General features: G+C 41.0%; 1 protein-coding gene across 2 annotated transcripts in view; it reads right to left on the bottom strand.

Moving 5' to 3' along the window:
* The window catches only part of LOC116940239 (palladin-like), a 138,747-nt gene that overhangs the window by 78,129 nt on the left and 38,100 nt on the right, over positions 1-22,518 (bottom strand). For both annotated transcript variants that reach the window (XM_032949734.2, XM_032949735.2), the window contains exons 5-7: positions 19,063-19,189; positions 18,821-18,898; positions 8,366-8,507 (exon numbers count right to left, since the gene is read on the bottom strand). In XM_032949734.2, the coding sequence (XP_032805625.2) occupies positions 8,366-8,507; positions 18,821-18,898; positions 19,063-19,189 (347 nt within the window). The remainder of the gene's footprint in view (positions 1-8,365; positions 8,508-18,820; positions 18,899-19,062; positions 19,190-22,518) is intronic.

Raw genomic sequence — 22,518 nt, 5'->3', positions numbered from 1 at the left:
AAGACCATTGCTAAGCAGCTTGGTGAGAAGGTGACAACAGTTGGCGCGATTATTCGCAAATGGAAGAAACACAAAAGAACTGTCAATCTCCCTCGGCCTGGGGCTCCATGCAAGATCTCACCTCATGGAGTTGCAATGATCATGAGAACGGTGAGGAATCAGCCCAGAACTACACGGGAGGATCTTGTCAATGATCTCAAGGCAGCTGGGACCATAGTCACCAAGAAAACAATTGGTAACACACTACGCCGTGAAGGACTGAAATCCTGCAGCACCCGCAAGGTCCCCCTGCTCAAGAAAGCACATATACATGCCCGTCTGAAGTTTGCCAATGACCATCTGAATGATTCAGAGGACAACTGGGTGAAAGTGTTGTGGTCAGATGAGACCAAAATGGAGCTCTTTGGCATCAACTCAACTCGCCGTGTTTGGAAGAGGAGGAATGCTGCCTATGATCCCAAGAACACCATCCCCACCGTCAAACATGGAGGTGGAAACATTATGCTTTGGGGGTGTTTTTCTGCTAAGGGGACAGGACAACTTCACCGCATCAAAGGGACGATGGACGGGGCCATGTACCGTCAAATCTTGGATGAGAACCTCCTTCCCTCTGCCAGGGGGGCATTGAAAATGGGTCGTGGATGGGTATTCCAGCATGACAATGACCCAAAACACACGGCCAAGGAAACAAAGGAGTGGCTCAAGAAGAAGCACATTAAGGTCCTGGAGTGGCCTAGCCAGTCTCCAAACCTTAATCCCATAGAAAATCTGTGGAGGGAGCTGAAGGTTCGAGTTGCCAAACGTCAGCCTTGAAACCTTAATGACTTGGAGAAGATCTGCAAAGAGGAGTGGGACAAAATCCCTCCTAAGATGTGTGCAAACCTGGTGGCCAACTATAAGAAACGTCTGACCTCTGTGATTGCCAACAAGGGGTTTGCCACCAAGTACTAAGTCATGTATTGCAGAGGGGTCAAATATTTATTTCCCTCATTAAAATGCAAATCAATTTATAACATTTTTGACATGAGTTTTTCTGGATTTTTGTGTTATTCTGTCTCTCACTGTTCAAATAAACCTACCGTTAAAATTATAGACTGATCATTTCTTTGTCAGTGGGCAAACGTACAAAATCAGCAGGGGATCAAATATTTTTTTTCCCTCACTGTAGACTGCAGCGGCACATGGCCATTCGATTTGAAGAACTTAGCTCAGCGATAGATTGCGATAATGGTGGTTGGTTGGTGGTGACGATGATGACAATGGCGACGATGATGATGATGACAATGGGGTTAAGCGCAGGAGCATAACAACATTAAATGCAACTCGATGGCCTCCTGCTAATGGTGTAGTCATCTCCACCTCGGGGAAAGGCGAGCGGCTCAAGCACTTTGGCGTGTGCACATTTGGACGCGTTTACTTCACAGAGTCATTTTGAACATCGCGCCGTAAAAGGAAGCTGTAGAAGTCCCCCCCCTCTCTCTCTCTCTCCACCAGCGTGTGGCATTTGTATTCAATGTAGCGTGAAATTGCCTCTGGAAGTGATCACAGTGCGGATGGCTGTCCCTTTGACTCACACAACACTTAATTTCTTAAGCGGTGGTGGCTTCCACGCTCTATATGGACTTACATTCACGTGGGTGACTAGTTTAACTTTTGTTATGATTATAATATCAAAGAGGCGACGGTGGGGGGGGGGGCATTTTATACCCACCATAAAGGTAGTATATTATTAAATAATAACCCCTTGTAAAAATATAACTTGGCACCTGGACAAAAGTAATACAGTACTGTATAGTAGTCGTGAATACAGTCCCAGAACATTACAATATAAATAGAGCACGTGGCATCGATTTGCCCGCACGCCTTTGCAATGTGATTAGGCCTTTAAGTCCCCCGCCCCCGCATACGAGCGTCAGAAGGCAAATGAAATCGTCGCAGGTCAATCTTTCGTTCGCACATTCTAGTGTGAAAACCGTATATATATTTTAAAATTAGACTTTCTAAATAAACGTTGAAAACATGCCACGCAGTCTCCATCTTCTTTTCGTATGGCAGGATGTAAAAGCAACAGTTTGGCAACGTGTTCTACTAAAGTTGAATGCTCTTTAAAAAGAAAAATCCAAGGCGGCAATAGATGCCACTCGGTTACAGAAGTTGTATGCGCAGAGGAATACGCAAAACGAGCGCTCATAGATCATATTCAAATAAATAACATTGCTGCTGGAACTAAATATGTGAAATACAGTAATCAACCGTAGTTTATACGGGTATGTCAGCAATACCGTTGATATAAGTGTGCCCATATAATGGACACTTCTATTATGAGTAAAATGACATCATAATCAACATCATGTTTCAGGTCATATCAATACCTAACCCCACAACGTTTGTCATTGTGCCACAATAGTTGTTTTCTGGGCCATTGCTCTCCCGACAATGCTAAACAAAAAAAATATTGCACAGCTGCGCATTTAGGAAGCACGTGACAATTCGGTCACGACGATTAGGGATCATTATCGCTCTTTTGTGACGCCACATAAACATCTTGAGGGCATTGCCACCTAACACCGGGACCTTTCTTCACTCTCATATTCAGTGCTTTCTTTCCCCGCGGGGGCACTAAAACTTCAATGCCTGTTGATGTAGCTGTCGCATGAAGCCATGTGCAAGTGGGAGTATCACTCGTGCATGCAAATATTGGAGACCGCCACTGAAGCCAACATCGATTGCATGACTTGGCATGTATTTAGTGTGGCTAGAGTTGCCCAGCTATGATAATTAACAAAAATGGCCTCTGTTCGAAGACGCTGTAGAGAGTCCCTCTACAGGGCATTTGGGTTCCTCTTCCACGTACATCTTTGGAAGACTGTGGGAGTACTGCCACTTTACCCCACCACACGTGACCTGCTGAACAACAAAACCACATATGTTGCAGCGTGGTCACTCATGCAAATGCAACTAAACAACGTAAACAACTAAACTTGACAGATGTGGAGGGAAACTTTCACCATTGTTTCAACTGCCATGTCAGCAGATCGGACCGACGACCTCAGGTTTGCAATTCCAGTAACCATGACACTGTGACAGCATTCCTCCAGCTATGATGTGATCCAGTAGCTACTAACCATCGAGGGCTTTGTGAGATTTCTCATGTAGGTTCATTAATATAAGTGTGACCGTTGGCTGGTTGGTTATGAAATGGCACTTTCTACGTAGTCTATTCGGGTTATTGCCTTAAAGTACACAGTATCAATATTTGAAACAATATTTTAAAATCTATATACTTTTGGCAATTACTTTGGTACATGTTGGACATTCACAAAGGAGGAACAATATATTGTAATAGTTTTGACAGTCATGTTTGTGTCTGCAGGCATAGCCCCACATTTGCCTCTGGGATTCGAGGCCTAAAAATACTTTGTAGCAGCATATTCAGACTGAAAGTAGATCATGTTCATCTGTGGAAGGCCTTTCCAAAGTGATGCTTATGAACAAGCTTACAGTCAGGCCATTTATATTTATTAATACATTTAAACTTGCATTTTATTTACGTTGAGCATTGCCCAAACAAGACTAAGAGGTATTTATTTGTTTTTATCACACTGGAATGCAAATATAAGCACTTAAAATGTTTAATTGCAATTTTTTTTCATCATCATCAACAAAACAAGCTCGTGATATAAGTCTGGTTATGTGCTGTCACGTCTGTTCATGCCAATGACTTGCAGTGCTTTTAAATACTCCACTAATTGAACATAATTGCACGTGATTGACTGCATGTCTTCGCTAAATGGTATATCGCACGCTCATAATGCAGCAGGAGAATGGCTGATTCCTTAAAACTTTTAAAAAATCAGAGACTGTCTGGACATCCCCACCATAATTGCCTCATTATCCCAACTCATCTCCCACCAAGTCCCTGTACACCCTCAATGCTTTTATGATTTTTTTGGCCCAAAAAGTCAAAAATATATATTTTTTTCATAGCGATGCACAAATGTTAACATTCAACATTATTCCCATCTTTGGAACTCTGCTCTAAAATAACACCACGAACTAAAAAGCGTGTCAACAAACACAGGAAGCAAGTGACAACCGACGACGACTGTTTTATCTACTCGAGTGAGCAAAGTGAATGACTCAAGTAAAACTGTCATCAGGGTTCAAACCGTGCCCTGGTCTGCATGAACACTGCAGGGCAATGTGGTGTAGCAGCACTGCTTACCACCAGGGAATGGCTGTAGCGCTGTACATGAGAGGAGCGATTGTAAGAAACCTCTACACACTTCAGTCGAGCATTGGGTCAGGCTAAGATGGAAACGCCACGTGAATTAAAGCCGCTTTCGCTTAAACAAGGTATGCGGCACTTTGTCACACTCTCGTGCTATAGTTTAGGTGAGTGGATCAATTGCCCTGCAAACAAGAGGTCAAGAGTTTAAATCCCACCAAGCGAATGTTTGTTTTGACTACAAATCCTGCGCAGAGCTGGAAAAACTCACGTGGTGCAAAGTGCTACAAGATAATGTGCTCTTCTACACATGTCTCGTGTGACTGTTGTTCATAGTCTACAGCCTTGTGCCGTCCATGCTTGTGGCTCGCTCACTCTGCCTACATCTATGGTGCAGATTGAGCCCTAAATTAAATCAATTCTTAGCGTTGATTTAATTTAGAGCTCTCTTCGCTGTAGTTGTTACCTACTTTATTGTGAGTATGAAGTTTAGTGTGTTGCCTTTACAATTGAAGCTACACACCATTGAACAGCAATGCAAAGGCACTCAATTTCACATACAACATTTTGAATGTGTGTCCTTTCAATCGACGTGAATGTACCACCTCACGGCATTGTTTCTTGTTGGAAATTGAAGCTGTCGAGGTGTTTGCCGAGCCTAAGGAAATCACAGCGGTCCATTCTGTTACCCAATCAGTAGCACTGAGCTCCACGTAATTCAATTTTACTTTCCCTTTAAACGCAAGCTGGACGAGGGCATTCACTTAAAGGCTTCAACGTTCAAGGTTTACGGGGTTCAGTCCAGCCGATCCGAGCCAGTGCTCTCTCTCCGAGGGGACACAGTTCTGTGGGTTAAGTCGCAGCGTTCAACAAAGAATAAAAGCACCGCGACTCCCCACATCAACTAACCCGACACTCAATGGCCTTTCTCATTGGTGGGTGGGTAAGGTGAGAGCAAAGCGTGACGGTATCTGGTGGTATTCTAAGAAGAATATGCAGATGTCCCACTTAACATGCATTCTCAAACAGAACAAAGTACAGATGTGTTTGTGGTGTAGTCCTCAGCCATGTTAAATATCCCCAGTAACTCCATGTTAATTGGCAACATGTTTTCTTGCTTACGTCAATCAGCAGCAAATTCTCCACAGCATACGGTGCCATGAATGTATTTAAAAGGTTACATTGTGACATGTGGCTACATCATCTGCACTTTGTTCTGATATCCCAGCATGCATTTATAATTGTTGTATTGCATTGCTTCCGTGGTGTTCTGATATTGATGCCATTCAGCCTGAGTTTGTTGGCAAGAGGAGGAATTTGTCTGAGCATGCAAAGGCCTTCCGAGTGAACTATTGTAGCAGAGCCTGCCCAACTGAACCTGGAGTCAAGACAGAAGAATGCAACACAATGATCAAACAATGGTTACAGTGGGGGTTTTAACGCGGCACACGTTGTGCATCTACAGTTATGCACACCCAATGTCCTGCTCACACATTCCCCACCCCCCGCCCCACACTAAATTCTGTGCCGATAGGTGTGATCGTGAACTTTGGGGCACTGTGTATTGTTTGCAAGGAATTGTATTTGCCATAGCAGCAGCTTAATGCTGAGGAGCACGAACGTGTTCTGGGACTTGTGAGTGACGTACACGTCTGCAGTTTCATGAGGACCACATGCAAGAAGACTAAGACTATGTAAAATCCATGATTTATCTCATAAGTAGGGCTCACACCTGACGTCATCACACCTATCCCTCGACTTAAGGAACGAAACAGGAGGATTTATCCACAAATCTGGCTGACGCCTGATGAAGCTAGTTGTAATTACTGGCAAAACGTCGTACTCAGATTGTAAATGTTGTGGATTTGCTCCCCAACACACCGATATGCTGTACTAGTGACGAATTGGCACGTTCTGTTTACGTGACAACCCTTACTAGTTGGCTGTGTCGGGTGGTGGCGGGTTTAACGACACATTTATATTTATGCGATCTAACCCCCCAAAAAAACCCCTATATTATCGATTTATCTATACATGCATAGTCACACGCAAAACTTATAAACACATGTAGGCATATAGACTGCATAAATTACATTATCAGTTGATCAATTAATTAATGAAGAGCTAATCATCACAATATATAGGCTTCATGGTTGACAAAAGACGTTCTTTCCTTTGAGAGACTCCACTCGTGCAACGTCGACAGGTTTTAATCAATCCGTGTCCTCTTGACCTTTCACAATTAATCCTGCCATGGGAAAGCAATGCTACGAACGCCAGGAACGTGCCGTCACTATGCTTTTATGACCCATCGTCCAGATGGTCTCCAAGGAAGATGTTTCAGAGTGTCAATTGTGGCTCGTTACACTCTGGTAAGTGCGGCTGCCGCGTTCCCATCACAACTTGCGCGACTCATCGAGCTGTGGACACGACATTGAGAAGCATGGCAATGGTGGCTTGTTACCACTACGATGCATCGTGGTGGAAAAAAGTTGAAGGTACAGGTGCAGTCCTGCACATTTTTGCTCACACCGCTAGAAATCCGACATTTGGCCCAAATATAATCGAGTCTATGCTTTCAAGTACAAAAATAAAATCACAAATTTCTCTACGGTATTTCGGCCGCCAACAATTGCAGCCGGAAAGTTTTATTTACCAATAGGGCAGAGTTAGCCTAAAGCTCTCGACTGCTTTAAAGCTCATATTAAACACTTCCACAATTTGGTCTCCATCATCAGTAAACGAAGTCATGTACCTTCCCTGTAGTTTAATAGTAAAGCAAAGCCCGCTACTGGTTACTAGTATAACCATTATACTAAGAAAGAATAAAATAACAAAAAATAAAAAGAGGACATTATCCAAAACAGAGTGCAATGTGAAGAGGGTGGCAGAGGAACTAATGCACCTCAGTCATGGCCTTCTCACGCATCGCTGGAAATTTTGATGACTTAAAATTAAATAGCCCATGAAACTGGATGACAGGCCAGCAAGTCTACAGAAGAGCACTCATGGCGTTGGCTGGAACACAGTGCCGAAGGGTACACAGTATGTACCAAGGTGGCCTGGCAAGCATTCGTAATTTCTATGCCAGCTCATATGTTCATGTGCAAGTTTGGGCAGATTTAGGCCTGCAAGGCCTCAAGCAGCTCGACAACCACCAGCTACAGGCTTGTCATCGAAAGCCAATACTATTAAACGACTCACTCAGTTGAGCCCACTTTGCAACGAACACGTTTTTTTTTTTTGCCAGACTGAAGGAAAACACATTTGTGTTGGTTACAGAATGCATTAGAATGTGTTTCAGCTCGCCAATTTCGGCATAATTCATGAATATGAAAAATTATATGCAACTGTGCAATAAATTGTGTGTGGGGAGGGGGGGGTCTATGAAGGATGTCTACAGCCATTCTTCACATGCTGGTGTTTTTTTACATATTTATTTTCTAAACAAACCAAACACAAAGAAAAATCAGTAATCTTTCTTGCATTAGTGTGCAAGTGGTGGTCAAACGTTTGTTGGGAATGCGCTGCTTAAAAAAGACACTGTAGTTTATCAGACGGAGAAATGTATTTACCTTACTATTTCTCGTGACGAGCTGGATATATATTATGCAAAACCAGGTCTTTCAAAACTTCACAGTGTGTGTACAATTTATGTTAAACAGATAGAAGAGGGTAGAGTGGTCTGTGTGTTTCCTGAAATTGTGACTGGACTAAAATGTCCCCATTTTTTTTTAAGCTTTCGTGACTGCATGAATCCATACTCTTTGGTTCTTTCGGTAAAGTCACGTAGGTAGAAAAAAATAGCTCACGACGTTTCGATCGCAACACAAGCAACCGTCTTCAGGTGAAGACGAACCAAAGAGTATAAAATATCCCCACCTGGTATGTGGTCAATTAACATACTTTGGAGCGGACAAAGTTTCCCCAAACATGAGCAAAACAAATCTCTTCAACGGATAACGACTTTGGCCATCGTCATCATTTATAATGTACACGGCCTCCCATGCAGGGAAACTGTTCAACTCAAAGTGCTGACCAGGCACCACGTGCGGATTGGCAACAGTTCGTGTGGGGGGGGGGGGGGCTTTAATGACCTCCATGCCGGACTGCCGGCGAGAGAGGCGGCACACTCACTTTTCTGCAGGAGACGGAAGTCGGGAGAATCGTCCACAGCGGTGTCCTCTCGGTACCACGTAATCTTGGGTGCGGGCGAGCCCTTGACGCGACACTCCAGCACCACCAGCTGGCCCTCGGACGCCGTCGCGTCTGCCAGCGGCTGCAAAGGGCGACAGGCGAGCACGTGCGGCCGTTGTAATGCTGAGCCTCGGACACGATTTTTTGTCCCTGGGTTAGTAAGCGTTATTATTTTCTAATTGCGCAATGCCTCAAAAGTATAGAAAGTGGGTATTATTATTCCCCGCAAACTTTGCTTTCGTGACCAGGACTTTACGTGAAGGAATGACACAAATGCACACCACGTTTTCTCATTGAAAATAGGTACATTTCAAAATCTCACTGTCCTAATAGCCATTTTATGTACTTTTGAGGCATAAGCATTTGGAAAATAACACTTGCTCCCCAGGCATTTCAACAACCTCCGCGCAACTTTTGGCTCGAACGTCATTTTTTTGTTTTCGCTCTAATTGATGTGTTGCATTGCTGCACTTGTGTTGACGTCCGTGGATTTTTGTTATTTTGGTGATCCCCGGTCTCTGTCTCGAGAATTTGACTCATTCCGGTCTCTTGAGTTCTCACCTGGTGAAATAAAACAGGGTGATCTATTTATAGACACCCCTCTGAATTTGAATGACTCTCTAACTTTTTTATCAATAGATGATTGCATTTTGTGAAAGCGATGGGCCCCGTATATTACCGGGGAGAATGTTAAAATATTTAATAAGTGTACTGGACGTGGTGGTAGACACGAAGAAGCTTTGAAATGAAACGTTGGTTTTTAAATATTGTATTACCATTATTTAGTGAAGTATCTATAAATGGATCATCTTGCATTAAATTTTTTCTCTCAAACGCATAGTAGGTGCCATTCCATAAAGACAGGGGACCTTTGTTTTGGATTTTATTTAGCAATAAAAAAAATCGAGAGCGTTTGAAGTTCATTTGTTTGAAGTTTTAAGCCTGCCAACATAACTGTTATTTGGCTACTGGCAGAAGCAGTAGACTTCCAATAATGAGGTAATTATATGATTTCCAAAGGAGTAAACATTTGGACAAATACAGGTTTTTTTTTTTGCAGTGATGAATATATTTTTCCATGAAAGAATAACAAAACCTGAATTCTTTCCGAAAACCATAATAGGTAAAGTATATATATAAAATTACAATCGAAACGCATTCAGTAAACAAAAAACAAAGACAGTAGCTAAAACGTTGTCTCACGAGACTACAAATTAAATCAGATAATTTCTAGTGAATTTAGAGCGTTAACATTGGATGTGTAATTGGTTTTAATTATATATATGAGGGCCAACGTAACAGTCGGCACATGGCTATGGAAGCGAATAAATCAGTTCGTATGCAGGTGTTGGGTGAATTGCCGCATTGCAGGATCATCACAGAGGTGGTGGCCGAATGGGAGTCCTTCATCCAGCAGTCGATTTAGCATGGCTGATGATTATAAATAACAATTAAAGGATTTGTGGGCAGGAGGTTGCAATGAAGAGTTCGTTTTATAGACATGAGCAGATGTTTGTAAAGAGAGTCTCTGTTCAAGTTCATCAGTTTATGAACTTTCTTTTTTTGAAGATTTCTCAGGAAGTATGGGAAATGGACTTGGCACGTGTGCATAGCGGCAACAGCAGTAGAGATCCAGCATGAGCAATGATGTAAAAATGTGCCGCCTTCGTTTGTAACATTATAGACTGCATTCTCTAACCATACTGCTCAAGTGTTACATGGCAGCACTTTGGCACCAAAACAGGTTGCCTGCGTTTTTGTTTACAGCTCTGTGCTTCCAAAAATCAATTAAACACGCATCACATCTTCCTGGCCTTCTTCCACAACCGCTGGGAAGTCTGGATATTGAAACGTTTTACAGGCGGCTGGTGGTGTTAGGGTTTGAACATTGACGTGACCGGTTGTGCAGATGAGATCAAACAATACTTGAGAAATATAATCATTGGTTTTAACCTTTCTGGCAATAAAACAGGTGTTACGATGTTAAGACACCAAACATAAACCTTTTTTGCAAGGAATCCTGTCTGCATTAACCACACGTACGTGTGGTGAACATGCAAACAAAAACATGTTCTGATAATAATACATGCATTGTCTTTGAAACTGATTGGTCCACACCAGAGACAGCTTTCTTTTGAGCCTAGTCTCAAAGTGTTTAATACTTGAAAGAACTTGCCGCTGCTCACAACTACAAGCAGAATGTTTCATAGCAGGGAAGGTGGCAGTTTTTGATTGCCTTTTTATGTAAATATGGTATTAACCAAAAAAACATATTTATTGTTTAAAATATATTCTTTAATTATTATTTTTAAGTGCATGCCAAGCAAACGCTTGGTAGGTGTCCATTGCAATAAACAGGAAGCATATAAATATATATATATCATGAATGTATAACTGTAATATAAGCGAGTTCTGAATTGTAAACACATTAATATTCTTTGACAATATTTATGCCCCAATGTAAAATATGCACGATCATGCACGGGAGAGCGTATTAGATATTGGGGCAGAGTTGATGTATGGCTTCCACAAACCGCAAGTGTGGGAATATAAGGGAGCAGGCAGGAACAGGCGGGAGCAGGGGGACAGGGGGAGCAGCTACCCCTCAACACATTTGAAGAGGAGGCAAAACCACAAGCTGTGTCCCCTCAAACAGTGTTCGTGGGCCAGCTTGTCTAATCAACATGGGCCCCTCTGGCTACTCTCAAACCAAAAATCATTGCCACGTGTGTGCCTGCCACAGAGTTTCCATCTTTGGGGGGAACCTATAGCGTTGAAGGGAGCCCCTAAAACAACGCCACGCATTACAATCGGCTTCCTACATTCACCGTGTCCCAGTGTACCCCCCAATATTGTAAAAGAACTGCTTCACGCACGTGGCGACAAACTAAATGCAGCATTAGCCTGAAACATCAAATAAATTACTTGAACCTATCAAAATGACACGATTGATTTCATTATACTTTAGGGTCATCGATGGGCAATCTGAATTTATATTTAGTTAGTGCACGGGCACTGAAAATATGTGACGTTACCTATTGTATAAAGTGTACTAACTCATTCTGCACTGGATCAGTATATAGAGGAAAACCATATTTTAAACGTACAGTAAAACCACTGGAAAAAACACAATCAAGCTGTAACATCATCATCATCACCCAGTAGAGAACTGTAGACAATTGCTCCATTATCTTAATTACCTCTGCAATGTATTATGGTTCAGTCTTGCTCTCTACGCACTGCAACTTGTGATTGACTAATCAAAAACTTTTTTTCGGATTTTATTCTCCAATTGTTCGTCATGACACATTCAACCACTTTCGTTCTGTCTCTCTGATTTATATTGTCTCTCTTTCTTCGGGTTTACTGAGTTCTGCGGATTCTAACAAGTTTTAGAATGTCATTTTTTCTTTTCGCTATATTTCACCGGTGTACTTTTTGTGGTATCCAATAAGTTGTTATCCAAATACACCGTTTTAAAATAAATAAATTAATGCAAACCGACACACCTGATGACGACCGTTTGTGTTGCAGTCGAAACGTCGTGACAATTTTTATTGTTTTATATATATTTTATTAGGTTATTGTTTCCCTTCAACGTGACTTTACCGAAAGAGCTAAGAATAAGTTGTTAACCGTTTTTTTTTTTACCCCCCCACCCACCTACACTGTTCATTACAATACCAATTATTTAACTGTTCATAGTGGTGACATCTATTTAACGATCTTGCTTCTCTTGAGATTTCAATTGGTGGCTTAGATTTAGTCTAAAGCCTCCAACCTCCTAGACTGGATGATTTTGAGGTAGATTGTCTTGTTTTTGTCTGTAATTAGCCCAGTGCTCCCTCCGGGAATGTTAAAAGTGTTAATTGCACTGCGCCAACCTGTGACCACTTCCTGTCATGAATCTGCTGGAACAGACACATCTTAAAATGTGTTATTTATAATTTCTAGATCTCAGATCATCCATGCCCATTTGATAAATTTCTTATATATTTTTTTAAGGTGTTTGTTATATAAGTCTCCTCACCCTAATGCACACATTAAACATCTACATTATCGATTTAAAGCTTTCGTGACTGCAAGGATTAATCTTCTTGGTTCTTTCGGTAAAGTCACGTAGAATGAGAATAAAACAATAAAACAAAATAAGACAATACAATTCTCACGACGTTTCGGCCACAACACAAGTAGCCTTCTTCAGGTGAAACGTCGTGAGAATTGTATTGTCTTATTTTGTTTTATTGTTTTATTCTCATTCTACGTGGTGACTTTACCGAAAGAACCGAGAAGAGCTACATTATCATTTCTGTTGTCTGCCTTCGCATTAAAGTCACCCATTATGATGTATGTTGTGTTTTTCCCTCATTCCGAAGTTAATATCTTCATATACTTGGTTGAGTGCAACATCTTAATGGCTCGTTGTTGAGGCATATGTTTGTATTATCTTTAGCTTTTAGTGGTTCAACAGTCTTAATCTTAGGAGGATAACCAAATCTGATTCTCTCTTGAACCCTGCAACTCAATGTTTGATTCCAGAGAATCTATGAAACCCACTCGTCCGAAATTACTCTCAACTGTTCCCTCCATGACCGAAGTGGTTGCTACTATTCAGATCGGTTTAAATGTAAGTATGTGTAGAGTTCTCACCTCACTAACTCCAACTATGTCCTTACTTATGTATCTCAAATCAGACGGGTTTTATTTGACAGAGTACTCGTCTTTAGAGTAGCACTACTGTAGTTACATCCACAATGCTCCCTGTTGACACCCAGTGATTCTTCGCAATCCCCGCATTCTCACCTTTCAAGGAGAGAGCATGGCCGGCGAATTACAGATTCTTCTGGACTCTGGAGACTGAGAGCCATGACTTAGGCAAGTCAGCCAAGGTGGCAATTTGAGCAAACTTCACCACGCTGGTCAGTGCAGGTTGGTGAAAATGCATAGCTGTGTCATCTCATCACAAAACATTGCAGATCCCACAGTGCTCACCTCAAATGGTCCCGTTGAAGTGCAATTTGCCAAGTTAACTCGGTGCCATGATGAATGAATGCCTATTGGCTTTTCTGGAATCCTATTAAAAAAAGTGCTGAGCTGCATTACTCAGTAATGGTTTGTAAGAACCCATAAACGAGCTATATTAATTAATCATTTAATGACATGTTCATTAATAAGAATTAATGACGACTTAATTAGACAATCAGTTTGTAATTCACTGATTAATAAAAGCAGTTGATTTTTTTCCAGCATTGCTCAGCATCTCAATCTCATGCGTCTCTGTGACAAAGTGTGTTAAACAATTGTAACTGAAGCAACGTTCAAGGTGTCTTAATTTTAATTACCGTGAGCAAACCTGCTATTTTATAATACGGAGATAAAAGGAAGCGCTCTGAATGTTGGAACAGTCTAATAATTTCCCATGCGTTCAATTCACATGCATTTTTTTTATTTTGTTCATAAAGGAGATGGAAACTTAGTTTGTCCATCCAAGACAGCAGCTTTGAGCAATACATAACCATGCCTGTGAGTATTTCATACCTCTTTTCTTAGGCAGGATAAACTTGTTCACAGTGCACTTTTAATGACTTACACATAACAGGGGATAATTCATCACATAAATGAATGTACGTAGAAAGCACCACATTAATAAGGTGCACTAAATTATCCCTTAACTTACTCTGCTCAACAATATCATAAAATTAGAGGACGTGAACACGCCAGGGTATTGTGCTGCTTTATACTTGCAAGCATTTTGGTGAGAATGATGCAATCACTCGCATTTGCTGGCATTAACTTCGAGTAGGTTGCTCGACCTGCACCATAACCTGTCTGTCTTTGTTTCTCCAGCCAAAGTGGCGATGACATTAAAGCAAAAAATTACATCCTAGGGGCCGTCCATAAATGACGTCACGCACCTGGGGGGGGGAGGTCAGACATTTGTGACGAACTTTAAATAAATATAGACAACACATTCTACTTAATTAAATATATTTTTAATAAATATTTTCTCCTACAACATTAGAGTGCAGCGCCACATTAAATACGCACTACAATGACAATAGTTTAAAGCGATTTGAAGGATACATATTCTTGGTTCTTTCGGTAAAGTCACGTAGAAGGGAAACAATAAAATCATAAAAAAATATAAAACAATTACATTCTCACGACTTTACCGAAAGAACCAAGAATATGAATCCCTGCAGTCACGAAAGCTTTAAATCGATTAGAATTTTATTTGGGGGGGGGGGGGCAGAGCTTTGTGACGTTATATTTGAGGGGGGGGGGTCTGACTTTTTGTGACGCCGTGACGAGGCGGGGGGGGGGGTCAAAAATCGTCCAAAATCGCGTGACGTCATTTATGGACGGCCCCCTACGCTCAATTGTCTCCAATATTCAGAACTGTTCTGCATAGTCATGCAACACTATTTGCAATTTCGGTGTCGCTAATGTTTGATTTATTTCTGTCACATTCCACATGGTGTAGCTCGTTTGGAACTATTTAGAAAGGGCCTGCTAAGTTCTTGATGGAGTATGTTTCCTATTTGTATCCGCATTCACACCGCCCGTCAAATGAATCGCACCATGCCTACTCAAATAGGACTACAATGCTGACATGACCCCATCTCAGATAACAGCGGTCCACAGCTTGTGACAATGAGGCACGAAAGATTGAATTTACAAGGGGCAAACTGACAGTCCAAATCTGCACGAGAGAAAATGAAGCAAGGGTTGGTGTATGGTAGAAAATGACCGTAAGGTGCTTTTGAGTGGCAGATTTGTGCGAGAAATGCGCCACGTGTTGAAGCTAAAAAAAAATCGACTTGACTTGAGAAATATCCAAATCCACGAAAATAATCACTGCCGGCACAGGCACAAAATGCAAATGAGCATTGCACAGCTACAATTAACCTCTGTTTAAAATCATATTTGCATAAAGGCCAGCATTCTATATGTAATTATAATTGACAAGCTATAATAATAATAAAATATGAGCACTCAAAAATGTGTCACATTAATAGACTGGTGAGTGATATTGATAAGTGCAATTGGAATTTGCAATCAATGTCCTCTGTGTATACCTATGGCCAAAACACCCACAATGCACCTGAATTTGTCAAATCTCGGTGATTGACTCTCGTACAAACATGTTGCGATAGGCGCTATGCGGTGCCTAGCAGACAGCAGGGCAGAAAACAGGCATTGTTGTACTGTACTTTTATGCTTACATTACATATCTAGGCTCCCCAACTTGATAAACCTGCACTGACCAGCATGATGAAGTACAGTCAAATAACACCCAAAGCCTGCAAGGAGTCGGGAGGACCTGATCCAGCAGTGGATTTACAAAATGTTTGCATTTGACTGTACATTTACAGATAATGGTCATCTTGCAAAGAAAAAAGTAAGAATAACATTTTCCACTGTGTATGCATGTTAAGTTGTTATAATAATAATATATACAACTGCATATACATGAAGCCAGGGAAACAAACACAGATGTTTCAGCATGATGCAACAATTATTGCAGTGTGTTCGCCCAGAGTTGTTTACCTACCGCAAGGAAAGCGAATGTGAAGCTGCGGCTTAATCAGAATGTTTACGCACGGGATGCAGAGTCCCCGGTCTCGCTGAATAGGTGGCCGTGTTGCCCGTGCCACCAGCCCATCACATGCTGAATTTAATCAAAATGTTTTACGCACGGGATGCAGAGTCCCCGGTCTCGCTGAATAGGTGGCCGTGTTGCCCGTGCCACCAGCCCATCACATGCTGAATTTAATCAAAATGTTTTACGCACGGGATGCAGAGTCCCCGGTCTCGCTGAATAGGTGGCCGTGTTGCCCGTGCCACCAGCCCATCACATGCTGAATTTGATCTGTGCAGCAATCTAACACTCAGTGACATTTGTGGCATTGCATTAGCGGCACTTTTGAGCAAGGTTAATGGTGGTATTCAATTTCATATTCTAGAGCAAGCATTTCAGTAAGGTCTACATGACCGGAGCGAATCAATGTATAATCCATTTTATTTAGTTCTACGTATCTACAATTACCAAGAAAAAAAGTGTATTGAGTGAAAAGGGATATTTATTGCAACATATTTGGCATTTCAATGTTTGTGATAATTCATGTTTGCAGCAGTAAATGTTTGACTGTATATTGAATGAAACTACTATATACGTGGTAACAGAAGTGTGTGTGCAATAGAGGTTATGCAGAGGTCAAAGATATCTTATCAGAGTTACAGGGATTTCACGAACAATAAAGCCTCTTCCTAGAGTTATTTCTAGATTACTTTGTAAATAGCCTTTGAATGTATTAAGTAACATAAGTACTGTATATTGTGCAAACACATGTGTGCAATGACCCATAATTATCGATGTCCGGTATTTAGAGATGCTATTTTATATTGGTGATGCACACACTTTGAGTGTATCACAACCGCTTGGTTGAACATTTTGCCGCTTACAATGGACACCTCACTTGCAGGACGGTGATTGCATACTGGATACCTGGACACACACACACTGCACCTACACATGCACATGTCAAAAGCTACATGGGTGCCGAATAGGGTTTGTGTGGTTTTACATTCACATTCTTGCCATGGTGCAATGGTTAGCTCACTAGACCTGCTGGTCCGAATCGATCTCATGTCGTGGCATTTATTGAGTCCCCCTGCAGTATACTGTAAATGGGATCACCACAGCCATTCAATTGGTAGGTCACAGGTGTGGTCAGCATGTTAGACTCGGCCAAAACACCTCCCAAAGCGGAGCCCCATCTACCAGCAGTGGTGCGAGTAAGCAATTTCAGGGCTGGTTGCCTTTAGATGACGAAAGTGTATTAATCTCATGTTATAACTTACATATTGTGATTCACAAATGGAAAGGTTCAATTTAGATTAAAACGATAACATTTAAATTTTGATTTAAAGCTTTCGTGACTGCAGGGATTCATATTCTTGGTTCTTTCGGTAAAGTCACGTAGAAGGGAAACAATAAAATAATAAAAATATTAAACAATAAAATTATCACGACGTTTTGACTGCAACACAAGCAATCATCATCAGGTGTGAAAACCACAACAAGAAAATTTGAAAAACCGCTACTTTTTTAAAATTTTCTTGTTGTGGTTTTCACACCTGATGATGATTACTTGTGTTGCAGTCGAAACATCGTGAGAATTTTATTGTTTTATATTTTTATTATTTTATTGTTTCCCTTCTACGTGACTTTACCAAAAGAACCAAGAATACGATGATGTTTGTTCCTCATACCACGTGACATGAAGATGCTCATCGATATCTATGTACCATGTGCAATGCGATATCAAACTTGTTGTAATACTGTACAGTATTTACTCAAGCAACTTGTATCGGTCCCAGCCTAGTGGGTAGCAAGTATTCAGAGTGGTCTTCTCCTGCACTGTGAAATTCCAGTCATATTACTCGTTGGTGTACGGTATTCATATGCTAAATATTTTTGAACGTTTTCACTCCCTCTTCAATATCCTGCACTAAAACGGAATGAAAACTCAATACAAACTATTTTAAGGACAACTTAACATCTACATGTTACATGTCAGACGTTTTAAAATAGGCATATATGACAATATGATGGATGCATGACTTAACACATGAAACTTGGTGCTTACATGCAATACAAAGACATGATAATTGCAACTATTACATATATTACAATAAAAAAATCTAATCCAAATTGTGCTTTGGGGGCAAATAGATGTTATCTCCTTTGTCTGGTACGCAGAAGGCCATGAGTTTGATCCCGAAACTGACGATGCCTGTATATTTGGACTTTCCATTAATTATCCTCCCGTGGTCGTGTGGATATTTGTCCAGGTCCTCCAGGTTTGCCCTCCACAAGTAATCTAAATTTGCGTTTAGATGATAAACCCCATATGATAAACCCCTTCGATGTGTGGCAAGGTCACCTCATAAAAACAGCTAATAGCTCAGTGGGCTTTACCTGGTAAATAAAATAATAACATAAAATAGGTTCGGATCAACTGAACAATTATGATGGAATTTCAGAATGATAGAAGCCATGGAATCATATAAAAAAACTCCCAAACTGCACACCCAAAGTTATTTCCAGGATGCATGATAGAAATGGCAGTGATAATTTTACATAGTAAAACAAGATAATCATGGGTGTTTATCTGACACTGTTTCCTTTATGAGTATCCATCACACTGCTTCAAGTGTTGACTTGTAAATAAACCACATGCGTTTACTTAAACCTCACCTTGGTTGGCTAAAAGAGTAAAATGTAGCACATCTATGCCAATAAGGGGAGAGACATTGCTTTTTACAAACCTAGCTATATGCTCATCCAGACAAGCATAAATTGGCTGTCACAAATAGAAACCGACTTACCTTCGTAAAAACGGGTGCAGCCATTACTCCTGATTGACCATCAAAGCCTGGTAACCCAAAACTTGGGCTGGCCACTTTCTGTTGGGTACACACAAATACTTTTGATTATGTTCAATAATAATATGAAAACGAGGACACGATTAAGCAACTGTTACACTCAATGATGGGATTGAATAACACAATTTGTACTGAACGACACGTAAATTAAATAAGAAAGCCCTGCAATGTATTGAAATCGGTACCTGTGGGATCACCGGAGCAGTAATGGGTTGTGCCAACGGAGGCTGCGCCTGCATCTCCACCTGGGTCGTGCCACTGTTTTGCGGGGATGCAGCTATAGTCAGGGACACCGACATCAATTTCTGAGCTCTGCAATGGAAGCGAACCGCCAACACCCATTAGAGGATTAGAGGACACGAGGTGAACAATGGTGATGTTTAGTCCGTAGCCGCTAGGAAAATGCACCAGATGGCACGCGCTGTGAATTTTTGAATTGGGCATTGTTGGGAGCAGAAAAGCAGCATCAATAAATAATGGGTTGGTCAACCGCCGGGGACAATAGCTGTTGTAAGCACGATAATACACTATCAATTCACTTCACCTTGAGCTTAACACAACCAAAAATATCCACACCTGCAATAAGGTCATGCCCTTTCTCTACCTGCATTAGCTGTGTAGATTTTGATGACGACCGTTTGTGTTATGGTCGAAACGTGAGAATTTTTATTGTTTTATATATTTTTTATTGTTTCCCTTCAACGTGACTGTACCGAAAGAGCTAAGAATATGAAATAGCTGTGTAGAGTTTACATTCATTTGAGCCACACCCATGATCTGTATGTATGAGACTCGATTTGGTGCTTTCGTGACTGCAGGAATTAATCTTTGTTTTTTTCGGTAAAGTCACGTATTTCTACGTCACGTAAAGTCACGTATTTCTACGTGACTTTACGTGACTTTACCGAAAAAAACAAAGATTGTATGTATGTTCAAATTATTTCGCACCGTAAGTAGCCAACCGTGGAAAACGTTGAACGGTTTAGATGGAGTTCTCAGCAGCATTTCTTGAACAAGGCTGACTTACTTATAATAAAGGCTGACTGATGATGAGGCACATTGTCGAAACTGGTCCAGAGTTTGCTTGCTTAAACTAATTCTGTTGGATAAAATTGGTCTATAAAGCCAATAGGCCCCTGTACCAGAATACATTCTGTAATTGTACGTGGAGACACATCTCGCACATAGCTCGACCAACACTTTGTTTAGCTTTAATTACACATAACCAATGGGAACAAGAGCAGTAAACGATACATTCCATTTACGTTAATGCCACTGGCTAGACTGATGTACATAATGTGTAAAAAGAAAAACCTGGAAAAACTGTAGGTTTGCTCAACCCAAGAGTTTGGATCTCCACAGATCGGCCCTGTGAGCAAAGTGAAAGAAATATTTGATGATAATCACGTGACTGGGTGTTAGATTGCTGCACAGATCAAACCGCTATTCTCTATGAATGGATAGAAAACTCTTGCAAACAAGTGCTCCTTGACAAATGCTGTAAATAAATCCGGTGGTTTTGTCTGGCTGTCAGCTGTATTTGTTTAGAAAACCTCCGTGTATGAGAATACACTACTCGCTTGTCGCTGGGTGGAGGCCATTTCCACAGAGCATCGTGGATTTATTTAAAACCCAACAGATTTCGGTTTGTAGATGTGCTTCCAAATTGTCAATGTTACCAGAGTTTCAGTCATAATCTCATATTTACATCGTACAGCCTAAGCTAGATATTCTTTGTGTTTGTCTTCCCATGTGTGTGTATGTGTGAAGATAAATCATTTAACCTATTCACGCAAAAAAACTGCGAGAGGGAGTCGTTACACGCTAGAGAATTATTTGACCTCAAAATAGAAAAGTTGGAGTTATCGGTGCATTACGTAACCCCCCGTGACATTCCCTTAATGCGGTGAACTAAACTCTAAACGCTGAATACATTCTATGGTTCTTTCGGTAAAGTCACGTAGATAGAAAAAAATAATAACAATAAAATAATAAAACTTAAGTTAAGAAAAATATCACGATGTTTCGATCGCAACACAAGCGGTCGTCATCAGCAACAGGGAGGTTAGCCTCTGAGGGCAAGCTGTTTATAAAGGTTTAGAGATGGGCGGGGCAGCTAATGTCAATGTAGGAGAAACCTCCTACACCGGCAGTAGGTCTACACCGATTAAAGAGCTGTTTATAAAGGTTTAGAGATGGGCGGGGCAGCTAATGTTAATGAGGCAGAGGGCTTCGACACCGCCAGTAGGTCTACACCAATCAAAGCATTGCACCTCGCTCCACACACCCACAGTGCTGACGGTGGAGGTTGACAAGAAAACACAAATCAAGTATATTGCCCAAGGTTCATCCATCCTGACTGGAACTGAAACAGAACAAAATATATCCGAATTGTAAGTCACTGTTCCATGACAGCTCCACTTTACATATACTGCCATAACAATTACAGTTCAAGGAAATGTATGTTTCATGCTGATACAGTGTCCATTTCAAGATATTAGACAACTATAATTCTTCAGTTTATTAATCTAATATTTTACATGCCATTCTCAGTGAGCCTCGAGCAAACAACAAGCTGGTGTTCCCGAGTTAAGTTATGTTGTAAAAGCCATCCAGAAATAAACATGAAAAATGCGTGAATAAATTAAAGTGCATATCGAAGGCAATGCATAAAGCTGCTGTGGTCTCATTAAACTTGAGCATCTGGGAAATTTATGAAAACTGCTTTAAATGGAGGCCTCATGTTAAAAATGTGCTTTTTATGCATAATTATTTCTACTCAATGCTCCTCAAGCAAGGGACATTATCGCTTATTCAAATGTGGACAAAGGACAACAATTAGATATTACAAGCAATTACAAAATGCCATATTTTATAATGTACTTATTTGGAGAATGCTATGAATTATGTCTCGGAGCCTCTGATGCCCACTTTATAGCAAGCTGGGAGTTTAAACAATCACCCACAGGAATTACCAAGTGGTTGTCGGAATAACAACCGTTGACTGCAGCCTAGCTCAGTAGTGAATACATCAACCACAGGGCTGCCTAGCTGTAATATATACTTAGAAAAAATATTCATTCCAAATCCTGCTTAAATATCCACTCTGTGGGTGGTCGGTCAATTCCATTGCTGCTTCCAGCATATGGAACTCCCTGCGCTCAGCCATCCGCAATGTGTGGATTCCGTCTCTGTTGATTTTACGTAACCCACCTCCTCTCTACTGTCTAGGGCAGTGGTTCTTAATCTTTACTGCAGCCCTGTGTTTCGACGATTTACCTTCTAAATAATTCTGACACGTCTCGCACCCCTAACAGCTCTACAGTTTAACGATCTCCCTCTCATGAATGTATACATATATGTATATGACTTTGTGTGATGTACACATATTGCACGTACAAGGAGGGTAATAACTTGGATAATATGCTGGCTGCGTTTTCTATTCCATCACACTCACTCATAAAACCACATTTAACTTACTGTCGAGAATTGTGCAATACTTTATATTGACACGCATTAGTCAAACGTGCATTGTGTTATAAACAAATAATGAATGTATGAGCGGGTGTTTGTAAATATAAGTTCACAGTTAATCCTGCAATTTAGCCATCAGAATATCCCCTGCACCATTAATCTTCTAA

Source organism: Petromyzon marinus, chromosome 8, assembly GCF_048934315.1.
Source record: "Petromyzon marinus isolate PM22_M1 ecotype Great Lakes invasive population chromosome 8, UKy_Petmar_22M1.pri1.0, whole genome shotgun sequence".
Lineage (NCBI taxonomy): Eukaryota > Metazoa > Chordata > Hyperoartia > Petromyzontiformes > Petromyzontidae > Petromyzon > Petromyzon marinus.
Note: the sequence above shows the minus strand (reverse complement) of the source record. Positions and strands in the feature narration are given on the sequence as shown.